The 26,650-nt window shown below is 46.3% G+C and overlaps 1 protein-coding gene across 2 annotated transcripts in view; it reads right to left on the bottom strand.

The window, feature by feature from the left end:
- Positions 1-26,650, bottom strand: part of ARHGEF37 (Rho guanine nucleotide exchange factor 37) — a 60,060-nt gene that overhangs the window by 8,621 nt on the left and 24,789 nt on the right. For both annotated transcript variants that reach the window (XM_041747612.1, XM_041747613.1), the window contains exons 4-10: positions 23,022-23,169; positions 10,117-10,316; positions 8,635-8,765; positions 7,880-7,984; positions 5,302-5,412; positions 4,277-4,606; positions 1,939-2,067 (exon numbers count right to left, since the gene is read on the bottom strand). In XM_041747612.1, coding sequence (XP_041603546.1) covers positions 1,939-2,067; positions 4,277-4,606; positions 5,302-5,412; positions 7,880-7,984; positions 8,635-8,765; positions 10,117-10,316; positions 23,022-23,169 — 1,154 coding nt within the window. The remainder of the gene's footprint in view (positions 1-1,938; positions 2,068-4,276; positions 4,607-5,301; positions 5,413-7,879; positions 7,985-8,634; positions 8,766-10,116; positions 10,317-23,021; positions 23,170-26,650) is intronic.

Raw genomic sequence — 26,650 nt, 5'->3', positions numbered from 1 at the left:
ATCCCAGGACCACCACCTGAGCCGAAGGCAGACACTCAACCTCTGAGCCTCCCAGGCTCCCTAAATTGGAGATTTTTTTTCTGAGCCACCCAGGCATCCCGTACCTACTGTTTACAAGGCACAGTAAGCCTTGTGAATGGGGTAGCAGAAACATAGGAGACAGCTTTGCCCTGATGGAAATTGCCATCCAGCTGGGAAGAATGACTCAGTGGCACTTTCCGCACATCCAAAAATCTCCTGGCATTGCCTTTGTTTTCTTGTTCATTGCTTCCAGCAAAAGTCTCACCAAGAAGGGGCTCAGGGGTGACTGTCCCCTTTTTTATAAAACAAAGGAGAAACTAAAAATGTTGAATACAGATTGACTATATACTCCCTCTCTGACTACATGTGTGTATCTAGCCATCATATTATACGTAGTTATTTTGGGGGAGGAGATGCTTGGTGTGGGAAAGGCAGGCAGAAGTGCCCTTCGGGGACCTCTGGGCACAGACTGCCATCACCCCTGCTCCAGTGAGTTTGCTAGTTAGGATCAAGAACCAGGAGAACCTGATATTTCTAAATAGGCCCTTAGGTGGAAGTGGAGACAGAGCATTTTTTTTTTTTTTTTCCCAGAATGGAGCTGTTAACCCGAGTAGAAAAGCCAGTGGTGTAGAAACATCTGCCTTCTTTCTCAAGCCGGGGGCCCCAGGCAGAGAACGGCAGTATTCCCTGGAGGTACCAAGAGGAAACATGGGAAAGTATCACCAGGACTGTATCTGTCCTGGGTGCCACCTCACGTCTGTGGGCTCTGTACCCTTGGCCAAAGAAGTCAGGAATTTATAGGAGGGGTGTGTGGGGTGGGGCAGAAACATAGGTGGAAAAGAGAGGGTATCTCTTCTTTTCCTGCCAATTTGCAAAACACATTAGGATATGGTCTTTCCATTCGTTTCTTTTATTTTGTTTTTCTGCGTCTTCTCTTTTTTTCTATAACCAGCCTGGAATGCTGAGTGGCTCCTCTGCTCTTTATTTTCCACACCTGTCCTCCCCCCACACTGCAGGGCCCAATGCCACCCCCCCACACATCCTTCCCGTCCCCCACAGGGGCAGTCTCAGTGGGTGGGGTGGGGGGAGGGCGGCTGTGGCCCAAGGAGGAGTCAGCCCTCCTCAGAGAGGACCTGCTTCTCTGATAGGTCTTTGACCTTCTCTGTATTGCAGCCAGGTGTGCAGGCCACCTGGCTGGGGTGGCTCTGCTGGGCTCTGTGTCTCCCTTCTGGGGAATCCTGGCACTATCTCCTGACACTTCCCTTCACATTTCACATGTAATTGAATATACGGTTTCAGTTTCCCCCAGTCCAGGCCTGTCATTCTGGGATCCCCTTCTCCCTTCAGCTACTTCAGTTCTGCTTAGAAAATATACAACCTGGATATATCCTTTGAGTCAACTAGAAGATGCCCTTTCCTTATATTGTAGAGAAAAATGTTTTCCCCCCAAAAAAAGCATTTGACCAGCTGAAGTCTGTAAACCATAATGCAGCCAAGATACTCTTTGCAATTAAAAATTCCATTGCAAAAAGAAAATTTAAATGAGGTGTTATTCCAACTTTTTGTTTATCCTAAATGCTGGTATTTGAAGCAGGTTTGGTGAGATGGTGAGGAAACAGCGTAAGCTTTGATTAAAAGAAAAAAAAAGTGCAAGTTCCAGGTTTTTGGATGCTAATGCCACTTCTCTGTTCTTATGTCTGATTCCGCTTACTATTCTGCTGTGCTGTGTACCGGCCACGAAGAGCATGTGCATAGGTGGGTGTGAATCCCAACACCCCCTCCAGCTCACAGACAGAAAGAAGAGGGAAAGGGCCCAGGGAGGACCGGGGATGTGCAAGGAGAGCGGAACAGGGGTGGGGCCTTGCCTCACTGGCAGGTGAAGGTCTGGACCCTCCACGGGCAAGGACCAGCACTTACTTGGGTGGTGAGAGGCGGCAGCACTTTGTCCAAGTTCTTTTGAAAGGAGCGAAGCTGGTGACCAGTCTGGCCCAGCGTGTCCTCTACCAGCTTCCTGAAGGCTGGCTCCGAGAGGTGGGAGTGGGGCAGCTGGGTAGGACAGACATGTCATCAGAGCATTCTCCAGGACAAAGGGGACAGACTCTGGCAGCCTACCTTCTAGCCCCAGATGTGTGAAGTTGGGTCTTTTTGTCTGCGACTACCCCACTCAGGGTCCTTTGAGAAAGTGTGCTTGGGGGGGGGGGGGGTCCATGAGTACTGCCTGCCGTGGAGCTGTAGCCACAGGGCTGGCGGTCATGGCCTCCCTTCTCCCATAACTGTGAGCAGCCCACAGACTAGATGATAAACCCAAGCAAGACCAAGTGGAATCCTCCCATCAGATTTAGCATACGAAGGCTGAGAACGAGAGGAAAACTGTTCCTTTAGATTCTGAGGTGTGAAGGTGTCTGCGATGTAAAGCTTTCTCTCCCACCACGCAGAAAAAGGTCGGCCGAGAATGAAGCCGGCCCAGAGAGGAAACAGGGCTGGGAGGTGGAGCAAAAGTCGGAGCCCTGACAACACTGTACTGAATGTACCCTGTCGGAGGCTCGACCCCTCCCGGGTCTCCCCGTTATGCAGGTTAGGATGTTCTTCTTTATGCCTAAGCTGGCTGGGAACCCAAGGAGTTCTGAGGAATGCTCCATCAGAGACCGTGGCCCTGCTAGCCACCTCCAGCATTCTTACCCTGGAGGAACCAGTAACAGAGACGCATCCTCTCTGCTTGTCACCAAACCCCCGGCTCTTGGTTCTGACCTGGTGCCTTTCCACCGCCCCCGGGAGGCAGACAGACTTTTGTTCTACCATGCAGGCCTTCCCCGGGCTCCACAGGACTGGTCCAGGTGGATGGGCCATGAGCCACAGGCAAAGAAGCTGGCACCAATCACTGACTGGCCCGAACATTCTAAATTACAGGAGAGGCCCTCTTTCTGCTTTTATAAAGTTGATCTTCCCGCTATTGGCATTCTGCAACAGTCCCCAGCCCTGCACCTCCCAGTCTAAATACGAGGGGCCTGGCCGCCCTGCAGACAAAACTAGAGGGCGGGAAGAGAATGCCAGGATCGGCTAATCAGATTGACCCTCTGCCTTAAGGAAAGAGGAACACTTCTTTTTACAGATGGTTCAGGCTTAATTAAATTCAAAGGGAGTGTCTGAGACAGAACTCTGTACTAAATGCTTTGAAGGCCAAAAAGAATAAAATCCAACAGCTCCAGCCCTCCTCAATAAGGAGAAACAGCTTCACCCAGCACCCCAACCAAAGGCAACCTCTGCTAAGTGCTTAGTTGCACATCCTAAGGGCTGTTGGACTACAGAGGATGGGTGAGTTCTCCCAGCCAGAGAGAGGGATCCTGAGAGCTTCAGGGGGAGCTTCATTCACCTGTCACATATTTGGGGTGTTCCTACCATATACCATGCACTGGGACAGGCATGGCGGGCAATGGGCTGGAGGGGCATTCCAGGAAGGAAGGAGTCTATGCAAAGGGACGTGGTCATGCTCAGAATGGGTGTGCTGGAACCAGGACTATAGGTGTGCAGTAGGACAAGATGCTGCCGAGGTGGTGAGGCATGCGTGGGGGACCGCTGAGCTGGGGCCCATGAAACACAGGAGATGGCATGTGGTATGAGGAGTGCTGGAACTGCCCCAGGGCCAGCTCTTCTCATAGGCTGTCAAGCACTGTTCAGAGCTCAGGCTCTGGAGTGGAACTGCCAGGGTTCAAATCCTGCCATCAGTTATGTGGCCCTGGGCATGCTGTTGAACCTCTCTGTGCCTCAACTTCCTTTCGGAATGAGGATAATGATGTTACCTGCTCTACAAGGTCACTGTGAGGAGGAGGTTGGATGATACACAGAAGGTATGCAGTAAGTGCTCATGAAGACGCAGCTTCTAGAAGTAGGCAGGAACACCAGCTGGAGACATTTACCCCTGATTGTGTAGAAGGGGCCTGGCCTCTGTCACCAACTTCTAATACACTCTAAGGATTGACCCCAAGGTCTGCTATTTTCCCAGCAGAGCCTTTTGCCTCTGAATCCCAGAGCCCATGAATGGCCTGGAGTTCCAGTTCTATCCTTGCTTTCATTATCTGATTCCACTAGTGCAGGGAGAACTGACACAAGAGAGATCCAGAAGGTGTCTGGGGCCACCTCCTGAGCCCCTGATGGCCTAATCTCACTCCATCCCAGCCCATGCCAACAGCTGGCTGAAGGCGCTATGAGGCCTTGCCTGGCTATTCTGCAGAGGAGCCCCAGTCCCAAGAGGCCTCACCTGGGCCAAGCTGCCCTCTGCCCTCTGCAGCACGTGCTTTGCAAGGTCCCGCTGGAGGCCCACGAACGTGCACAGGATCTGGCCCAGCCAGTGCATGGCCAGCTGGTTAAGCTGTGGTAGCTCAGCCACTAAGAGGGAGTTGAGGGCCTGGTATGTGTGCCGGGCCTCCTGCTCCTCGTATGTCACGCTGCCCGCCTCCAACAGCTTCTCTTCTACCCTCTCGAAGTCCAGTAGTTTGTCCAGACGCTTCTTGATCAGGTTCTGAGGGCCAGCCAGGGCTTTAGCCAGGCTGCACAATGGCTGCCACACCAGGCCTTCCAGCCGCTGCTTCTGTGGGGAGAGGTGAGCTTGGGGCTGGGGAAGGAGGTGGCAAAGGGTAGGCACTGGGAGAACGGGATTTGGGACCTAGGTAGCACCAGTCCCACACCAACCAACTAGCTCTGACCTCTTGCATGTTATCTATCTTTCTTGTGCCTCAACACACTCATCTGAAAAATGGGGATAGTGCATATATGAGCTTAGCAGAGTGCCTGGCACTTCCTAACATCTGCACATGGATCTTAAAAGATTTTGTAGAGTGGTGATCACAAACACAGTCTTTGGGGATCAGATATCATCTACTCACTGACCATCTGAATAACTTAGGAAGTCATCGTCTCTTGGCCTCTAGCTCTTGCCTGCAGAATGAGACTCTTAACAGCATCTACCCTATAAGCTGTGTTGTGAGGATTAAAAGAGATGAGGAACGTAAAGGGCTGAGCAGCTTATCTGCCTGGCAGATAGTGAGGCACAACAAACATCAGCTGGGGCTATTTTTATCAGTAAAATGCATTAATAATAATCCCCGCTTTGCTGACTACTCTGGGTGGTTACAGATGTGACAATCCACTGGGGCTCAAATTCACGACCCTGAGATCAAGAGTTGCATGCTCTACTGACTGAGTCAGCCAGGAGGCCCCTAAATATTCTTAACGCCCTCTATCACCTGTCTCACCAAGAAAGGGGAAAGGAGAAGCTCCACTCACGAACTGTGGGAAGGCCTGCAGCTGGAGTTCTCTCATCAGGCTGCAGTACTGTACCACAGGCCCCCCAGGGATGTCCAGATCGTATTCCTGGGGCCTGAAGCGGAGGAAAGCCTGGACCCAGAGCAAACGAGAGAGACGGCCAATCAGGACCCATCGTAGCCCTCTTGCACCTATACCTCCCACCCCCACTCCCAAAGAGATTATCTGGGCTCTCTGCACACCCACCGTGAGAGGGAAGCACCCAGCCTCTTCCATCCTTGCACATCTTGGGTGATTAGAATGTTCTTCCTTAAACTGAACCAACATCTTTCTCCTGATTCCAATGCTTCCCAAACTTCATGTGTTTGCATATCACTTTTGTGATTTTACTGCCATGTCCATAGTCCACATATTCTATTAATACTTGAAATCAACTAACCATTCCTATTTATATCAATGTATTTTTTAAAAGATTTATTTATTTATGATAGACATAGAGAGAGAGAGGCAGAGACACAGGAGGAGGGAGAAGCAGGCTCCATGCCGGGAGGCTGACGTGGGACTCGATCCCGGGACTCTAGGATCGCGCCCTGGGCCAAAGGCAGGTGCTAAACCCCTGAGCCACCTAGAGATCCCTCAATGTATTTTTTTAAATCACCTTATGACATTACCACAACGGGCAACCAGCAATAACTGCATAAATAGGCATGTAAGAATAATTGCTATAGGGCAGCCTGGGTGGCTTAGCGGTTTAGCGCCACCTTCAGTCCAGGGCCTGATCCTGGGGACCCAGTATCGAGTCCCATGTCAGGCTCCCTGCATGGAGCCTGCTTCTCCCTCTGCCTCTCTCTCTCTCTCTCTCTCTCTCTCTCTCTCTCTCTCTCATGAATAAATAAATATTTTTTTAAAAAAGAATAATTGCTATAAGGCATCTGCCTGGGTGCCTCAGTGGTTGGGCATCTGCCTTTGGCTCAGGTCGTGATCCCAGAGTCCTGGGATCGAGTCCCACATCAGGCTCCCTGCATGGAGCCTGCTTCTCCTCTCTCTGCCTATGTCTCTGCCTCTCCCTCTGTGTCTCTTATGAATGAATAAATAGAATCTTTTTTTAAAAAAAGAATAATTGCTATCAAAACAAACAATGTCATTAAGTTCTGTCTGGATGTCACTGCCTGCAGACTACACCCAATCCAAGACTGGCTCTGCCTGTGTTAAAGAGATACCAGCAAAAGAAACTTCTCTTGGGGATGCCTGGGTGGCTCAGACCATTAAGCATCTGCCTTTGGCTCAGGTAATGATCCCAGGACCCTGGAATCCAGCCCCACACTAGGGTCCCTGCTCAGCAGGAAGTCTGCTTCTCCCTCTGCCCCTCTTCCCTGCTCCTGCTATCTCTAATGACTAAATAAAATGTTAAAACAAAACAAGAAGCTTCTCCTGGACTCAGAGGATTAAAGGGAGTCATGTGCTTGCTATGGGCTTCTACAACTACACTGTGTTGTCATGTAAGCCTGCATCCGGGGAAACATAGCCTAATGCTTCCAAATACCTGTCCTACTCTGCAAAGCCAGATGTGTCTCTCACGTGCCTCTCCTTTCTCTCTCACGGCTTCTCCATCCTCTCTCTTGTGGGCTCTGAGAGCCTTCCCCTCCTGTCTCGCTGTACTGTGACAGGATCCTGCTGCCTTCTGTTGGGGGGCCCAGGATGGAGCAGGAACAAGCAGGGGGACCTGCCCCTCACAGACGGGCCTGCAACTATGACCTGTCTCATTTTCCACACTTCCTGGAAGGCCACCCCAAATCCCATTATCCAAAGAGCCTGTTATCATCTGACCAAGCTGCTTTGTGCAAATGGACATGACTGAGAACCACAGGAAGGGACGAAAGGGATGGAATGAGTCAGCATCAATGACAAAAGTGAAGGAGGATTTTGGCACAAGGAAAATGTTGAGCTGGATGGCATGCAAGCTGGTGTTCCTGCGGGCTACATTTTCTTGGGCCTGTATAGCATTTAAGTTTTTCTAATTTGTTGCTCACATGGACAGATCATGAGATTTCATCTGAAAGTTGTTTTTTCCCCCTAAAATCAGAACTGGCTACCCTGGCTCCAGATTCCCAAACAGCAACAGCTTCTCTAAGCCAAGTAACAGCTGCCCCTTTAGATCTGAATCATCCATATATTCAGTCAAATTCTAAATATTATTATGTATTTAACTCTACTGAAAAGTCTCATAAACAACTGGTCACACATTAAGCCTCAGACACCTGCACATTTCACTAAATAATATTACCTGCCTGACTCTTTCAGGCACCTGAGTTTGTTACCTGCTCCAGGTGCCAGACTGGCAGGGTCCCTCTGGAGGGTTCAGACCCCAGTGAATTTTAATCCTGGCCAGTGGGAACCTCACCCCCTAAGAGCTCAATGAGCTCAGAAACTGGGGAGCACTTGCCTGTGGCCCTTATTCTGACCTGCAGCCAAAGACTGGGTGACCATGTCCATTTGGTTCCTGCAGCTGGTGCTTTTACCAGCTTGGCAGATGGGCTCTGCATGCCTCCTGCCTAGGGGACCCAGCCCAGCCCAGCCATTATTAACTGCAGGATCTCACCTCCAGATTATCTAGGTAAACAGCCATATTGTTCTTCATCTCCGTCACACACAACGACACCCAATGGAACCTCTCTTCTAAATCATCAAATTCCTTGTCTTCTGTCTGAGAGGAGAGTGAGGTTTGTGAGAGCAGAGAATATCCATGCCTGGGGAGGGTGGAGGGGAGTAGTATATACACTCACGGCCATGTCCCAAGCTCTCATTGGGGACCACCTTTCCACAGCCCCACCCATCAAAGCCAGGTCCTCCAGCCCTAAAGATGAGTGGGACGGTTAGAGGCAGTGAGTGCAACTTAATGGTTTTGTACTCAGGCCACGGAATCAGATATATGAGCATATGAGTCCTGGTTCACTTGCTTCCTAGCTGTGTGACCTTGGGCAAGTGTTTTACTCTCCCCAAGTCTGTTTCTTCTTCTGCAAATGGGGTAATAAAAACACCTATTTCATTGTGTTGATCAAATAATGCCTGATTTAGAGTAAGTACTCCATCAACCTGAACTGCTACTAGTAGCTAGTCCAGGCCGGTTCCTTGCCAGGACCCGAGATTAGCTCTCCTATCTGCATAAAAAGAAACTCAGAGAAATAGTAGCACAGGATACAGTGGAGAAAGTCCTACCCTGGCCTCTGCCTGGTGACGCAGTGCTCAGAGGTCATTTTAGTCCCTTAGCCTCAGCTTCCTCATCTCTGAAAGTAATCTAAGCCACCTGCCCCTGTGGAATGACTGGGATGCCACCCTTTCTCCATCCACGCTCACCTTGGGCACGAGCCCCGCCTCCTGCTTCAGCAGCTGGCTCAGCCGAGTGGTCTTCTTGGAGAGGGTGTGTGTGTTGAGGCGGGCCAGCCGCTCCCGGAGGGTCAGCTGCTCCACTTTGGTGTACTTGGAGGCTGTGCCAACAGAGGAGAGTCAAGGCATGGGGACCAAAGCTGACCAAGGAAAGTAGGCAGCCCAGACATGCCTGGCCAGGCATCTACTTGGGCTCTCTTCTCAAACATCAGCGGCACGCCTGTTAGAACCCCAACTTGTAGAGGAAAAGCCCAGGGCTTGTTCCAAGGTGTGAGCTCTGGCGGAACAGCTGCCCATCTGCTTGACTTTGGCAAGGCGCCACTTCTTGGGGCTGTTCCTCATTTGTACAATGAGACCGGCTACCTTACATGATTGCCAGGTGGATCACATAAGATAGTGGGTCTGAATGGACTTTCTAAAGAACTCAAGAGACAGATGATTGGCCTGAAGCTCCTTGGCCATGGTCAGCCAGGCCAGGCTAGGAACCACGCTTCCCCACTCCTGGTGCAGGGCCTTTCACTGATCCGTCACACCACCCCGGGCCTGTGTGTGAAACCCGGCTCTGGCTCTCACCGGCTCTATGATCTGGAGCAAATGATTTAAGCTTTCCTTTGACCTGTGAGATGGGGCTGCCACTGCCAGCCCCGGAGGGTAGCTAAGGATCAAACCAGATAATGAATGAAAGACGTGTCACAGCCCTTAGTAATCATGAGCTAAATTATCACTATTATACCGTCTAGGTCGTGCAAGTGAGTTTACTCTCTACTTGGGACACTGCTTCATTTTCCAAACCTTTCTGTTTTAACAATCTGGGAGACAGAGTTCCCCACGCACTAGCTGCCCTTCCCAAGGTATATACACATCTCTTGGATTCCTTGGTATTCATTTCCCCTCCACAGCATAACACCCATGTGGTTTGCATGGGACTGATCTTACTCTGGTTCAGGAGGTGGGTGCTAGCTGGGATAAATCAATTCATATAGTCCCAACCCCCTGGCCACAGTCATTGGTTCCAAGAATAATACATAAGCCAGGTCTACACCAATCGGCTCATGACATTCCCCTAACCATGGTGATTGGTTCAGGGTGAGCACATGACCCAAATGGGACCTATCTGAATGTCAGTCGAAGAAAGGCCCTGTTTTATGCTGGGGGTGCGTGGGGTGGTGGTGGTGTGCAGATATGAGTATTAGAACAGCAATAGTCATTTACTATTATGAGGGAGGCCAGCCTAAAGATGAAGCTGACACACAGTAAAGAGCCCAGATGAGAGAGTTATAGGGAAATGGAGCCAGCACCCTGATCAAACCCTACCTAAAATCCTATTACCTCCAGACTTGAGGTTACAGGAGCCACTACATTTACTTTATTAATGAAGATAGTTTGAGATTAGTGTTTTTGTAGCTGGAAGCATTCTTACTGACATAGCCCCTAAATCCCCCAAGTCCTTACCCACTTCCTTGCGCCTCTTGTACTCATTGATGTTGGTGTTCACGTCCTGGAGGGCAGAGGCAGCCCTCTGAAGTACAGGGTAGGCACTGGCGTCAGGGACTGTGTTCTCCAGGATTTTCTGCAGCAGCAATGGGTACTTGGTAATCCTCTGCAGAGGGATTACCAGTAAGAAACTGAGGCCTGAGGGCCCAGCTTGTGGCCTGAGGGAGAAGGCTGGTGTTAGGTAGGGAAAGCCCACCCTTTTGGGCACCAGGAGCCCTGGGCTCTAGGCCCAGCTCTGCCATTTAACTCGCTGTGTGCTCTCAGGCAGGTCAACCTCCTTATGTGGTTCTGTTTCCTCATCTATAATGTGGGAGATCTAGATGCTAGACAGGCACTGCTAGGTCTGGGCCCTGGTCCCCCATCTGTACTAAATGTAATGATCAGTTCTCTGTCCTCTGCCTCCTTGGCTTCTCAGCAGCAGACACAGCTGATTAATCCCTGCTCTTGAAACACTTTCTTCTTCTAGCCCCAGAGGTACCCTTGGTCCTGCTCTTCCTGTTCCATGGGCCATTCTCTTGGCCTCCTCTGCTAGACTTCCTCCAATGCCAGAGTGCCCTAGAGCCTTCACCCCCCTCCACTCACTCTCTTACTGACTTCATTTAGTCCTATGACTCTAAACACATCCCCAACCCAGAACTCCATTTCCAGCTTCTGTCCAGAGCACCAGACTCACACAGTCAACTGCCTGTGTGACATATCCACTGGGCTATGTCCCAAGCACAACTCTGTATGCTGGACATCCATCTGATATTCCATTCAATAAAATGGTTCTGCAGCTTTAAAAGTTGAAAGTTTTAAAAAAAAAAAAAAAACACAGGAATTCTAAGTTTATAGAGATGCATTTAAAGTATTTAAAGGTAAAAGGTCATGATGTCTATTATTTGTCTTTAAAATAGTTTAGCTTAAAAATAGATGAAGCAAAATGTTAACATTGATTAATTTTAAAGAGTGGTATATATTTATTACATTCTTCTATTTTTCTACAAGTGTGAAAATTTTCACTGAAAAAAGTAAAAAAACAAAACCCAAGAATGAGTAGTGTCAAGATCCCTTCCAGATGCACTACTGATAAGTGAACGACTACTTCTAGTTCCTTTCTTGCTCATGTCTGGGATTTGCAGAAAGAGTGCCCAAGTCAATGGCGTCTGGGGAAAGGCTCCCTTAGTCTTCCCTTGATCATGACCAGTGGCCCTCAGATCTGCCTTTCAAGAAGTTTCAAGCTTCAGTGTCTAAGCATTCCTCCTCCAAGAAGACTCACAGATGCTGCTCACAGCCATTCTCTGGCCCCCTCTCCATGGTACCCTTGCCTCTTGCTCTTCCTCCTAAGGAAATATTTCCAGTCCAAATATCCAGGAAAGCAGTCGTGAGGCTAAGAATAGGCAGAGCAGGTGGGTGCTCCTCATTAGCTGTGGGGTGTTAGGGGAGTGGCAGGGGTAGGATTACCTGTCAGGACATGCCTACGCTGACCATCTGCTCTCACCACGGGTTTCCTAGCACTTGGCTGACCATGGCAGGGGAGATGGAAAAAGTCACCAGATATCTGCAAAACTCTGTCCTCTGGGCTTACTTTCCATGGGAAAGGGCCAACTGCTTCATGGGGACAGCTGTCACTCCACAAATAAGAGCACAGGGGGTCTTCAAAGAGATGATCACAGTTCTTCTCCACAATTATCAAGGAGTCACAACAGAATTACGGCAGCCTTTTATGTTTACAGTTTTTCTAAGGTAATCTAGAGGGGAAAAATTTTTTTTTTAAGTAGGCCCAACATGGGGCTAGAACTCATGACCCTGAGTTCAAGACCTGAGCTGAGATCAAGAGTCAGATGCTTAACTCACTGAGCCACCCAGGCAGCCCTGGAGAAAATTTTTTAAGCTGCACGTCAAATAGGCAACACAAATTAAAAGATAATTCCCCTTCCCCAACAAAGAAGAAGAAAAAAGAGAAGAAAAGAAAGAAAAGAAAAAACAAAGGGAAAAAAAAGAAAAGACTTGATGGGATGAGCACTGGGTATTATACCATATGCTGGCAAATCGAACTTCAATAAAAAGGAAAAGAAAAGAAAAGCCAAAGCAAAGTAAAGAAAGATAGATAATTCCCAGAGCTGGGTGGGTACAGGGAGACAGGCCCACTTATATTCTCTTGGTGGGAGCAGTGATTGGTAAATTCTTTTTGAAGAGCAGTTTAGCAATTTGTGAAATGTACAAATACTTTGTTCCATCATTCTACTCCAGAAATTTATCCACAGAAATGTCAACTCAAGGGAGCAAAGATAAAAGCAGAAGTTACCAGCAACTCTATCACAGTAAAAAACTGGAAACAAACCAGATACCTCTTAGCAGGGGCTTTGTTAAAAGACCATAGTCTGTGAGCCACCCTGGAAAGGAACTGTGCCGCCATTAACAAGAACACAGTAGAACTACTCCTAGGGTTGTGAAAAGATATTTATAACCATGGTTATGTGAAAAAGTGAAAAAGTAAGTTCCTGAGGTGCCTGGGTGGATCTGTTGGTTAAGCGTCTAACTCTTCATTTCAGGTTACATCATGATTTCAGGGTTGTGGGATCAAGCCCCGCATCGGGCTCTGTCCTGAGTGTAGAGTCTACTTGTCTTTCTTCCTCTGCTCCTCCTCCCACATCCTCTCCCTCTCCCTCTAAAATAAACAAATAAGATCTTTATAAAAAATGAAAAGTAAGTTCTAAAAAAGCATGTGTAACAGGAGCCCCTTAAAATTTCTCCCTTCCTTCCTTTCCATCCATCTTGTCTGTCTGTAAATGAACAGAAGAAAGTCTGGATAGAAAAGGTTAACTATCAGGTGGAGGAATGAGGAAATGTGAGACCAAGGGATGATGGACTTTTTTACTCTTTCTTTATATACCTGTGTTTGTTTGAATATTCCCTTTTTATCAGTAAGCATACATTACTTTTATATTTAAAACAAAGATTGCCAAGATTGCCAATAAAGGAAAACAAAGACTGTCTGCCTTCTCCAAACACTGCCCCAGCCATCATTCTGAAACTGTGGGTGCTTTGTGCTTGCCTCTGCAGGCCAGTCTCTTCCCTGCTGCTAGCTGCAGAACTTCTGCCTCCTGCCAGGGCAAGCCCTTGACCCCCTTAATGCAGGAGCTGCATTAAGAGACAGGACAAATTAAACACTCCACCCACTCACCCACCCAAATAAAGGGTAGGGGGCAGCATGCATTTTGGAATCACTAAGAATCTGACTAAGCTCTAGAAAGAATCCCATGATCACACAAGAAAGCCAGGATTATTGTTTCAAGAGATAGGAGCTGAAAAGCAATGCTGGCAGGAAGAATGGCATTCCTGGTGCAGCTTTAGAGCACAGGCTCTCATTGAGGGCATGGTGGAAATGTGCAGGCACTGGGCTGTTCTAGGCACTCAGTGGGCAGGGACCAGAGCAGCAGGCCATCTGCAAGGTCAGCCTTGCATCATGGACAACAGTGCTGTCATGGACAACAGTCTCTGTGAGCATGCACAGACTGAATGAATGCCTCAAGATTGCAATTGCAATTTCAAGAACTGGGATTTTTTGGGGGGCACTTCAACTCCATCTACTTACCACAACGCTGGAAATTATTAGGATGCTACCTTTCATAAACAAGACCCAGATCATCTGCAAGAACATCATACATCCTACTTCCTCACATCCTCTGCCCCCTAGAATGTAATGCTATCCCTACGTCATTTATGTTGTTTCCTTCTTTTCCTTATCATACACCAGGAGGTCAAATTTGCTCTCATTGCTACTTGTCATGCTAGGGCATGCACATTCTCTGCTCTTTCCTTTTTCGATACTTCTTATGGGGAATGGTTTCTGACTTTTCCTTCCTTGAATCCAAACTTCTTTATTATAAGTAGGTGCCAGCATCTGATTGCTTCATTAGATTTTCTCGGGTAGTGGTGCCCAAGCATTTGCACACTGAAATAATATCACTTTATTAAACATTATTTTCCTTTTACTTCTCCTTTTTATTACAGTTAAGCCAGTATATTGATTTTTTCCAGTTCTCTATATATATGTAGGATACACACACACACACACACACACACATATATATATATACACACATATATATATATATATATATATTTCAAGACTATATGTCAGGATGATAATTTAATGTTTGTTATAAAAAAGGAGCATTGAGGGACACCTTAGTGGCTCAGTTGGTTGAGTATCCGGCTCTTGATTCTGGCTCAGGTCATGATCTCAGGGTCATGAGATTGATGCCCTCATAGGGCTCTGTGATGAGCATAGAGCCTCCTTAAGATTCTCTCTCTCCCTCTCATTCTGCCACTACCCTCAACCCCTCCCTCCTTCCCTCTCTTAGAAAAAAAAAAAAAGGTAAGCATCTGCCTTTGGCTCAGGTCATGATATTGGGGTCCTAGAACTGAGCTCTGCATCAGGCTCCCAGTAGGGAGCCTGCTTCTCCCTCTGCTGCTCCCCCTGCTGTTCTCTCTCTCTCTCTCTCTCTCTCAAAAATAAATAAAATTCTTTTTTAAAAAGGAGCATTGAAACCAGTAGAGCTGAGAGCCACAGTGTGGTTTCAGAGAAATACAACCCCTGCCTAGACAAGACAACTGGGGTTTACAGTGTCATTTGGGTACCATTAGTCCATACCCCAATGAGGTATAGTTATTATGCCCCCTTTACACACAAGGAAACCAGGTTCTGAGACATGAAATGGCGGTGAATTAGATTCACCTTGGCAGAGTCAGATTGGCCACTGGGCATTGTGGCACCAGGGCCCATGAAAAAGCCAGGACTGGTCTGGCTGGGAAAGACCAGAGTGTGGAAAGCATGACATATAGCAGCCTCTGTGCCAACCAGGGCCCCTGGAGAGTGCTTCCAACATGTCTGAGCTAAATGCTAGTATTTGGCACCTGGGAGATGTTATATCAAAGTTTCTGACTTCTTTCAAAAAATCAAGAGGATCTGGCCACAGTGGATTCATATTCCTACACGGCAACTGAGGCAGATGGTTTGTAAACTAGGGCTGTAATTATTTGACTCTCTGTGTTTACATCCTTTGTTGTGGTGGCTACTGTTGTATCCACACACTTTGAATATGTCTTCGGAGCTCCTCCCTTTGAACAGTCGGGTCTATTTTTCCACCCCTTGGGTCTGTCACAGCATGCCGATTCCCAGCCAAGACCTCCAAAGTCCCTCCCTGGCCCCCTCCCCCTTCCTCTGCCCTCCCTTCTGCTCTCTTCCTGTCTCACCTGTGACCACCATGTGAACAAGCCTGAGCCACCTGCCAGATGATGAGAGGCTGTATGGCCAGAGCTGAGAGAGCTCACGTGTCTCAGATACACAAGAGAGCCCAGCCAAGATCAGCAAAGCTGACCTACAGTTGATGACAGGCATATGAAGTACGGAGCCAGGGCTAGAAGGATCATCTACTGAGCCCAGCTACGTTGCTAACATGCAGCAGCGTGAGCCAAATAAATGTCTGTCTTAAGCCATTCTGTTTTGGGATGGTCTCTTACATAACAAAAGTTACTCGATAGAGCAGCCCAAGGGAGAGGCTGGGCTGCAGCCTGTCTCTACACAGGATCTGTTGGCTCTGGTTGGCTGCAGTCTCCACTGCTCCCTTTTGCTCCACATCCGCCTCCTTGCTTTCCTCATTTTTGTAACCTGCCACTTTCCTATTGAAATGTATTTAGTGACCTTGCAAAAATCTAAATTTGTAAGAACAATGGAAGGATGGATCAAAGGGAGGAAGTGTGGGACACCTGGGTGGTTCAGCAGTTGAGTGTGTCTGCCTTTGGCTCAGGGCGTGACCCTGGAGTCCCGGGATCAAGTCCCACATCGGGCTCCCTGCATGGAGCCTGCTTCTTCCTCTGCCTATGTCTCAGCCTCCCGCTCTCTGTGTCTCTCATGAATAAATAAATAAAGTCTTTTTAAAAAAAAAGTGGGGGGGAGTGTATGTACTCTGGTGGGGGGGCAGCTGGGAGGGGCCAGGACATGGGTACTTGAAAAGGAGGCTTCAGAGGGTTAAGGGGATAGGCAAGGGAGGAGGGGAGGCAGTAGGAACTTCCACAGGAGGCAATGTCATCTCCAAAGATCTAAATCTACATGGCCTTTCTCTGGGTGTAAAGGGAACATCTAAGTAAGATGAAATAATAGTAGCCTCTCTTCCTCCTACACTATTCTGATTATCAGAAAATGACCTTCATCTATCTCTATTTGGGGAGCTTGTCCTGAGGGAAGATAGAAGCCTTTTTGAAACAGAAAAGAAGAACAATCCCAGACAAGGAAATATAAACAACTTTTAAATATACAAAGAAATGACCAACTTTAATAATAAGAAGTAAATGCAAAATGAAACCACAATGAGACACCATTTGTCACCTCTCTCAGTCGCAAATATTCTAAAGTTTAATGACACACTCTGGTGTGGCTATAAGGAAACAGACACCCACATCTTGCTCATAGGAATGTAACCTGGTATAGCCTTTACAGAAGGAAATTTTGCAATACCAGAATTATCCATACATACTTTCTTTGAGTAAGGAGTCCACGTCTGGACATTTACCTTACAGAAACACCTGTACCTATGGGGCACCTGGGTAGCTCAGTTGGTTGAGCATCCAACTCTGGATTTCTGCTCAGGTCATGATCTCAGGGTCAAGAGATCAAGGCCCACATGGAGCTCCGCACTCAGCACAGAGTCTGCTTGAGAGTCTTTCTCCCTCTGCCCCTCCCCTCACTCATGTACATGCACTCTCTCTCTCTAAAATAAATGAATAAAATCTTTAAAAAAAAATACTTGCACCTGGACAGCCCGGGTGGCTCAGTGGTTTAGTACCACCTTCAGCCTAGGGAGTGATCCTGGAGATTGGGGATCAAGTCCCACATCGGGGTCCCTGCATGGAGCCTGCTTGTGTCTCTGCCTCTCTCTCTCTCTCTCTTTCTCTCTTTGTGTCTCTCATTAATAAATAAATAAAATCTTAAAAAAAATACTTGCACCTAACTAAAATGGCATATGCTCATGAATAATCACTGAACACTATCTGTAATATCAAAAGAAAAGAAGCAAACCACTGTCCATTAATAGAGACTAGTTAAATAAACTGGGGAGCAGCCATGTGGTAGAAGAACATGCTATTCAAAGGATTATACATGTATATATTGAAATGGGAAGATGTCCAAGACATATGGTAAGTGAAAAAAAAAACTTTCTTTAAAAAGGCAGTAAAATAAGAGTATAAACTTATATTTGCTCTATATGTATTAAGGAACGCTGCAAAGATCCATAAGCCATTTAAAAGTGGTTACCTCTACTTTAGGGCTGGGAGTAGTATTTGTGTGGATGAAGGGACTTGATTAGACAGGACACGATTTTTTTTTTTTTGTTTTTTGCTGCATAAATGTGAATGTTTTAAAGCTTTTGAACTATGTAACTATTATCCGTTCAAAATCTTAATTTAAAAAATATCTTCTAGGGGCAGCCCGGGTGGCTCAGGGGTTTAGTGCTGCCTTCGGCTCAGGGACTGATCCTGGAGACCCATGATCAAGTCCCACATCCGGCTCCCTGAATGGAGCCAGCTTCTCCCTCTGCCTGTGTCTCTGCCTCTCTCTCTCTCTCTCTCTCTCTCTCTCTCACTTCTTCTTCTCGTCCCTCTGCCTGTGTCTCTGCCTCTCATACCCCAATGAGGTATAGTTATTATGCCCCCTTTACACACAAGGAAACCAGGTTCTGAGACATGAAATGGCGGTGAATTAGATTCACCTTGGCAGAGTCAGATTGGCCACTGGGCATTGTGGCACCAGGGCCCATGAAAAAGCCAGGACTGGTCTGGCTGGGAAAGACCAGAGTGTGGAAAGCATGACATATAGCAGCCTCTGTGCCAACCAGGGCCCCTGGAGAGTGCTTCCAACATGTCTGAGCTAAATGCTAGTATTTGGCACCTGGGAGATGTTATATCAAAGTTTCTGACTTCTTTCAAAAAATCAAGAGGATCTGGCCACAGTGGATTCATATTCCTACACGGCAACTGAGGCAGATGGTTTGTAAACTAGGGCTGTAATTATTTGACTCTCTGTGTTTACATCCTTTGTTGTGGTGGCTACTGTTGTATCCACACACTTTGAATATGTCTTCGGAGCTCCTCCCTTTGAACAGTCGGGTCTATTTTTCCACCCCTTGGGTCTGTCACAGCATGCCGATTCCCAGCCAAGACCTCCAAAGTCCCTCCCTGGCCCCCTCCCCCTTCCTCTGCCCTCCCTTCTGCTCTCTTCCTGTCTCACCTGTGACCACCATGTGAACAAGCCTGAGCCACCTGCCAGATGATGAGAGGCTGTATGGCCAGAGCTGAGAGAGCTCACGTGTCTCAGATACACAAGAGAGCCCAGCCAAGATCAGCAAAGCTGACCTACAGTTGATGACAGGCATATGAAGTACGGAGCCAGGGCTAGAAGGATCATCTACTGAGCCCAGCTACGTTGCTAACATGCAGCAGCGTGAGCCAAATAAATGTCTGTCTTAAGCCATTCTGTTTTGGGATGGTCTCTTACATAACAAAAGTTACTCGATAGAGCAGCCCAAGGGAGAGGCTGGGCTGCAGCCTGTCTCTACACAGGATCTGTTGGCTCTGGTTGGCTGCAGTCTCCACTGCTCCCTTTTGCTCCACATCCGCCTCCTTGCTTTCCTCATTTTTGTAACCCTTGCCACTTTCCTATTGAAATGTATATAGTGACCCTTGCAAAAATCTAAATTTGTAAGACAATGAGAAGGCTGGATCAAAGGGAGGAAGTGTGGGACACCTGGGTGGATCAGCAGTTGAGTGTGTCTGCCTTTGGCTCAAAGGGAACATCTAAGTAAGATTAAATAATATTAGCCTCTCTCTCCTACACTATTCTGATTATCATAAAAATGACCTTCCTCTATCCTCTATTTGGGAGCTTCTCCTGAGTGAAGATAGAAGCCTTTTATTGAAACAGAAAAGAAGAACAATCCCAGACAATGAAATATAAACAACTTTTAAATATACAAAGAAATGACCAACATTAATAATAAGAAGTAAATGCAAAATAAACCAAAATGCGACACCATATGTCACCTCTCTCATTCGCAAATATCAAAAGTTTAATGACACACTCTGGTGTTGGCTATAAGGAAAACAGACACCGCCAACTTGCAGTCATAGATTAACCTGGTATAAGCCCTTTACAGAAGGAAAATTTTGCAATACCAAATTATCCATACATACTTTCTTGAGTAGGAGTCCACGTCTGGACATTTACCTTACAGAAACACCTGTACCAATGGGCACCTGGGTAGCACAGTTGGTTGAGCATCCAACTCTGGATTTCTGCTCAGGTCAGGATCTCATGGTCAATGAGAACAAGTCCCACATGAGCTCCGCACTCAGCACAGAGTCCCTGCTTGAAGATTCTTTACTCCTCTGCCCCTCCCCTCACCATGTACATGCACTCTCTCTCACTCAAAATAGAATGAATAAAATCTTTAAAAAAAAAACTTGCACCTGGACCAGCCCGGTTGGCCTCAGTGGTTTAAAAAAAGTACCACCTTCAGGCCTAGGTATTGTATCCTGGAGATTGGGATCAAGTCCCACATCGGGGTCCCAGCTATTAGGAGCCTGCTTGTGTTCTCGCCTCTCTCTCTGCTCTCTCTTTCCCTCTTTTTTTGTCCTCATTAATAAATAAAAAAAATCTAAAAAAAATACTTGCACCTAATAAAATGGCATATGCACATGAATAATCACTGAACACTATCTGTAATATCAAAGAAAAGAGCAAACCACTGTCCATATAATAGAGACTAGTTAAATAAACAGGGAGCAGCCAAAGGGTAAAGAACATGCTATATCAAAGGATTATAACATGTAAAATTGAAATGGGAAGATGTCCAAGACATATGTAAGTGAAAAAAAAAAACTTTCTTTAAAAAGGCAGTAAAATAAGAGTATAAACTTAAATTTGCTCTATAAGTTACTTAAGGAACGCTGCAAAGATCCATAAGCCATTTAAAAGTGGTTACCTCACTTTAGGGCTGGGCGTAGTATTTTTGTGATGAAGTACTTGAATAGACAGACAACCGATTTATTTTTTTTTGTTTTTTGCTGCATAAATGTGAATGTTTTAAAGCTTTTGAACAATTAACTATTATCCGTTCAAAATCTTAATTTAAAAAATATCTTCATAGGGCAGCCCGGGTGGCTCAGGTTGGGGGGGGGGGGGGGGGGGGGGGGGGTGGTTTTAAGTGCTGCCTTCGGCTACAGGGACTGATCCCCTGGAGACCCATGATCAAGTCCCACATCCCGCTTCCCAGAATGGAGCCAGCTCTCCTCTGCTAGTCTCAGCCTCCGCTCTCTGTGTCTCTCATGAATAAATAAATAAAGTCTTTTTAAAAAAAAGTGGGGGGGAGTGTATGTACTCTGGTGGGGGGGCAGCTGGGAGGGGCCAGGACATGGGTACTTGAAAAGGAGGCTTCAGAGGGTTAAGGGGATAGGCAAGGGAGGAGGGGAGGCAGTAGGAACTTCCACAGGAGGCAATGTCATCTCCAAAGATCTAAATCTACATGGCCTTTCTCTGGGTGTAAAGGGAACATCTAAGTAAGATGAAATAATAGTAGCCTCTCTTCCTCCTACACTATTCTGATTATCAGAAAATGACCTTCATCTATCTCTATTTGGGGAGCTTGTCCTGAGGGAAGATAGAAGCCTTTTTGAAACAGAAAAGAAGAACAATCCCAGACAAGGAAATATAAACAACTTTTAAATATACAAAGAAATGACCAACTTTAATAATAAGAAGTAAATGCAAAATGAAACCACAATGAGACACCATTTGTCACCTCTCTCAGTCGCAAATATTCTAAAGTTTAATGACACACTCTGGTGTGGCTATAAGGAAACAGACACCCACATCTTGCTCATAGGAATGTAACCTGGTATAGCCTTTACAGAAGGAAATTTTGCAATACCAGAATTATCCATACATACTTTCTTTGAGTAAGGAGTCCACGTCTGGACATTTACCTTACAGAAACACCTGTACCTATGGGGCACCTGGGTAGCTCAGTTGGTTGAGCATCCAACTCTGGATTTCTGCTCAGGTCATGATCTCAGGGTCAAGAGATCAAGGCCCACATGGAGCTCCGCACTCAGCACAGAGTCTGCTTGAGAGTCTTTCTCCCTCTGCCCCTCCCCTCACTCATGTACATGCACTCTCTCTCTCTAAAATAAATGAATAAAATCTTTAAAAAAAAATACTTGCACCTGGACAGCCCGGGTGGCTCAGTGGTTTAGTACCACCTTCAGCCTAGGGAGTGATCCTGGAGATTGGGGATCAAGTCCCACATCGGGGTCCCTGCATGGAGCCTGCTTGTGTCTCTGCCTCTCTCTCTCTCTCTCTTTCTCTCTTTGTGTCTCTCATTAATAAATAAATAAAATCTTAAAAAAAATACTTGCACCTAACTAAAATGGCATATGCTCATGAATAATCACTGAACACTATCTGTAATATCAAAAGAAAAGAAGCAAACCACTGTCCATTAATAGAGACTAGTTAAATAAACTGGGGAGCAGCCATGTGGTAGAAGAACATGCTATTCAAAGGATTATACATGTATATATTGAAATGGGAAGATGTCCAAGACATATGGTAAGTGAAAAAAAAACTTTCTTTAAAAAGGCAGTAAAATAAGAGTATAAACTTATATTTGCTCTATATGTATTAAGGAACGCTGCAAAGATCCATAAGCCATTTAAAAGTGGTTACCTCTACTTTAGGGCTGGGAGTAGTATTTGTGTGGATGAAGGGACTTGATTAGACAGGACACGATTTTTTTTTTTTTTGTTTTTTGCTGCATAAATGTGAATGTTTTAAAGCTTTTGAACTATGTAACTATTATCCGTTCAAAATCTTAATTTAAAAAATATCTTCTAGGGGCAGCCCGGGTGGCTCAGGGGTTTAGTGCTGCCTTCGGCTCAGGGACTGATCCTGGAGACCCATGATCAAGTCCCACATCCGGCTCCCTGAATGGAGCCAGCTTCTCCCTCTGCCTGTGTCTCTGCCTCTCTCTCTCTCTCTCTCTCTCTCTCTCTGCTTCTCCCTCTGCCTGTGTCTCTGCCTCTCTCTCTCTCTCTCTCTCTCAGTGTGTGTCTCTCATGAATAAATAAAATCTTTGAAAAAAATAAAGAATAAAAAATATCTTTTACCCACTGATGCCAGCTCTGGGCAGTGAGGCCACTCAGGGTAGTTTTGATTCTGTTTCATGGGGCAGTTTTCAGCTATCTATAGAAAGGCCTTCCAAGGTAATACAAACCTGCTTCACACCACTGCCACCTACAGCACATAGTTCCCACCGTCTCACTGCCCTTCCCATGGGAGACATGAGTGCTGTTCATCCAATGTTTCTGCTTCTCCACCTCTGGACACCCTGGCAGGGTAGCACACCCTGGCCTCCCAGTGGTTGAACATAGCCATGTGATTAGTTCTGGCCCATGAATTATGAGAAGTGATGAATATCATTTCTAGTCTGGAGCACTTAATTACCAGCATCAGACCCTCCAGATCTCTGTTGTCTTTTTCCACAGTAATTGGCAATAATCCAGAGAGGGCCACATGTCAGCTTAGGCCCCAAAGTGAGGATGGCAGAGAGAAGAGGCTCAAGTCAACCACAGTGGAGCATAAGGAAGGTATAAACCTTTGTTATTTGAAGCCACTGAGAGTTGGGAATTGTTTGTCTCCGCAACCTAACCTAAGATACTCCTGAAGCAGCATGAGCAGCACCAAGGAGGGGTGAGACCTTGACAGCTCCCAACCTCAAGGTCAATGGCAGCAGAAGCCAGTGCTCCCTGGTTATTCTACTCACACCACTGTTTCAATGATGCCCTGGATCTCTCGCTGCAGCTCTGGCTCCTTCCGGTAGGCCTCCACCAGCAGCAAGGCCTGGTCGTAGCTGGCACAGTAGACCTTGTAGACTCGTTCCAACTCCTCTTGGAATTTCAGGAATAAGTTACCTGATGGTGAAAAGGCAATAAGAAGCCCTCAAAGGCATATCTGTATGTTCCCTTACTTGGGACACAGAAGTGGTGAGTGAGATGGCTAAGCCCTCAGCTCTGGAGTGAGACAGCCAGGTCTAGCCAGTTCTGCCACTTTGGGCAAGTTACCTTTTCTTCCTGAGTTTCCATTTTTTTAATCTCACTTTCAAAAGGCTGCCATAAGGATTAAGTGACAGAATGATGCAGAGCTTCAGGCTGGTGCACTGGGAGTCTTAATAAAGGGTAGCTGTCATAATGGCAATAATATTAATAATTATCATACTTGCCTTACAGTTTACAAACCATATGCAAACACAGTATACTTGTGTTATAGCTTTACAATCACCATGTGTGGCAAGTACAACTTCAAACCTCCAGTCTACAAAGACACACTTTAGCAGAGCACAGATAGTCACAGGTATGGGCTTTGGAGTCAGAGAAAACTAGGGCTAGATCTCCAGTCAATCCTTCCCCTGTGGCGCAACCTAGTGCAAGCACTTGACCTCCTGGACCCTCCATTTTCTTATCCATAGACTGGAATAAAAACAGTATTTACCTCCTAGTGTTTTGTTAGGAATAAATCAAATAATGCATGTAAAAATACCTGGCAGAAATTTTACTCACAAAATATTTACCAACAGCTTATTTATGGATTATATGCAGGCATTCTTCCAAGCTCTGTGAACAAAACAAAGCCTCTGCCTAATGGAGCTTATATTCCAGTGGGGAAAACAGACAATAAGTAAATATACTGCATATGTTAGGTGATGATGATACCAAGAATCAATAGAAGGTGTTAGAAAGTAGTAGATCAAAAAAAAGAAAGAAAGGAAGGAAGGAAGGAAGGAAGGAAGGAAGGAAGGAAGGAAGAAAGGAAGAAAGAAAGAAAGAAAGAAAGAAAGAAAGAAAGAAAGAAAGAAGATATATTTAAGGAAGGCCTCCATGAAGATGTGCATATTTAGCAGAGACCAGAACCACCTGGCCCTGGAAATGTGTAGTGGAAGCTACACTCCAGGCTTATGGAAGGAAAAATGCAAAGGGCTTTAAACTGTAGGCAGGAGAAGACTGGACATAAGGACAACAGCAAGAAGGCAAGAATAGCCAGACCAAACAAGGGCACAAAGCAGAGAAAATAAAAAGAAACTAACACCAGATCACATGGGGCCTCAAAGTAGGTAGGTTAGATAGAGTAAAGTGTTTGGATTTTATTCCAATGGTGACTGGAAGCAATAAGAGAGGTTTGAGCAGAGGTGATCTGGTTTCTGTTTTAAATAGGTCACTCTGGGACCCCTGGGTGGCTCAGCGGTTTAGCACCTGCCTTCGGCCCAGGGCATGATCCTGGAGTCCCAGGATCGAGTCCCACATCAGGCTCCTTGCATGGAGCCTGCTTCTCCCACTGCCTATGTCTCTGCCTCTCTTCCTCTCTCCCTGTGTCTCTCATGAATAAAATAAATCTTAAAAAAATTAAAATTAAAATAAATAAATAAATAAGTCACTCTAGGGACGCCTGGGTGGCTCAGCAGTTGAGCGTCTGCCTTCAGCTCAGGGCGTGATTCTGGGGCCCTGGGATCGAGTCCCACGTCAGGCTTCCTGCACGGAGCCTGCTTCTCCCTCTGCCTACATCTCTGCCTCTCTCTCTGTGTCTCTCATGAATAAATAAACAAAATATTAAAATAAATAAATAGATCACTCTAGTGCTCGATTTCAACAGCACATATACCAAAGTTAGCGTAGTCTCTGCACAAGAATAATAGGCAAATCTGTGAAGTATTCATATTTTTAAATCTCGGGCTTCCTGCACGGAGCCTGCTTCTCCCTCTGCCCACATCTCTGCCTCTCTCTCTCTCTGTGTCTCTTATGAATAAATAAACAAAATATTATTTTTTTAAAGATTTTATTTATTTATTCATAATAGAGAGAGAGAGAGAGAGAGAGGCAGAGACACAGGCAGAGGGAGAAGCAGGCTCCATGCAGGGAGCCCGATGCGGGACTTGATCCCGGGACTCCAGGATCGTGCCCTGGGCCAAAGGCAGACACTAAACCGCTGAGCCACCCAGGGATCCCCCATAAACAAAATATTAAAATAAATAAATAAATAGGTCACTCTAGTGCTTGATTTCAGCAGCACATATACCAAAGTTAGCATAGTCTCTGCACAAGAATAATAGGCAAATCTGTGAAGTATTCATATTTTTAAATCAGAAATTTATAAGATTGGTTACCTGTAGCAGGTGGATGGACTGGGGTAGAAAGAATGAGGGAATGGGAAAGGGTAAAAGGGATGAGAGGTGAGCATGGAGTGAATGGACTGGAATTGTAGGTATCAGTATGAACTCATTGTTTTTTATTCATGAAAGACAGAGAAAGAGGCAGAGACATAGGCAGAGGGAGAAGCAGGTTTCATGTGGGGAGCCTGATGTGGCACTCGATCCCAGGACCCCAGGATCACGACCTGAGCCAAAGGCAGATGTTCAACCACTGAGCTGCCCAGGTGCCCCTGAACTCATGGTTTTAAATATAGAGATAAAGATGGGATCCCTGGGTGGTGCAGCGGTTTGGCGCCTGCCTTTGGCCCAGGGCGTGATCCTGGAGACCCGGGATCGAATCCCATATCAGGCTCCCGGTGCATGGAGCCTGCTTCTCCCTCCGCCTGTGTCTCTGCCTCTCTCTCTCTCTGTGACTATCATAAATAAATAAAAATTAAAAAAAATAAATATATAGATAAAGATAGATAGATATAGAAAGAAATATAGATAAGTATATATGCATACATTAGTATGTATATATTTCCTAGCTCTATTAGCTGACAGGGCAAGGCAACAATGACACTCCAGGGGCAATGAGCACACCTACAGCCTAGAGCTTGGTGTCTAAATACCATTCCCCCCAAATGGGAACCAGTGCTTCTGGGAGAGATGGTTGATTCCGAAGATGGGGCAGGGAAATACAGATGAGCCTGGAACATCTTGTGGTGTCAGAAAACAGGATGCACTCAAAAATTGTTAGAGGCATACTGACAGGACACAGGACACAGGAGCCAACTTGAAGGAGCTCTCAATGGCCAAAACTGGTACAATCAGAACAAGAAAATAAATAATGATAGTACTAGATTCTGACTCATGGAACAAAGTAAATGTCTAAGAGTCCATATTGACATAAACAAATAATTGAACAAGTGAATAGGTGAGAAGAAAAACTGCAATTAATAAGTGTAGAAGGAGGGATCCCTGGGTGGCACAACGGTTTGGCGCCTGCCTTTGGCCCAGGGCGCGATCCTGGAGACCCGGGATCGAATCCTACGTCGGGCTCCCGGTGCATGGAGCCTGCTTCTCCCTCTGCCTGTGTCTCTGCCTCTCTCTCTCTCTCTGTGTGTGACTATCATAAATAAATTTTAAAAATTAAAAAAAATAAGTGTAGAAGGAATAAGCTATAAAGAAATTACCATGAGAACACCAGCAAT

Source organism: Vulpes lagopus, chromosome 3 (genome assembly GCF_018345385.1).
Source record: "Vulpes lagopus strain Blue_001 chromosome 3, ASM1834538v1, whole genome shotgun sequence".
Lineage (NCBI taxonomy): Eukaryota > Metazoa > Chordata > Mammalia > Carnivora > Canidae > Vulpes > Vulpes lagopus.
Note: the sequence above shows the minus strand (reverse complement) of the source record. Positions and strands in the feature narration are given on the sequence as shown.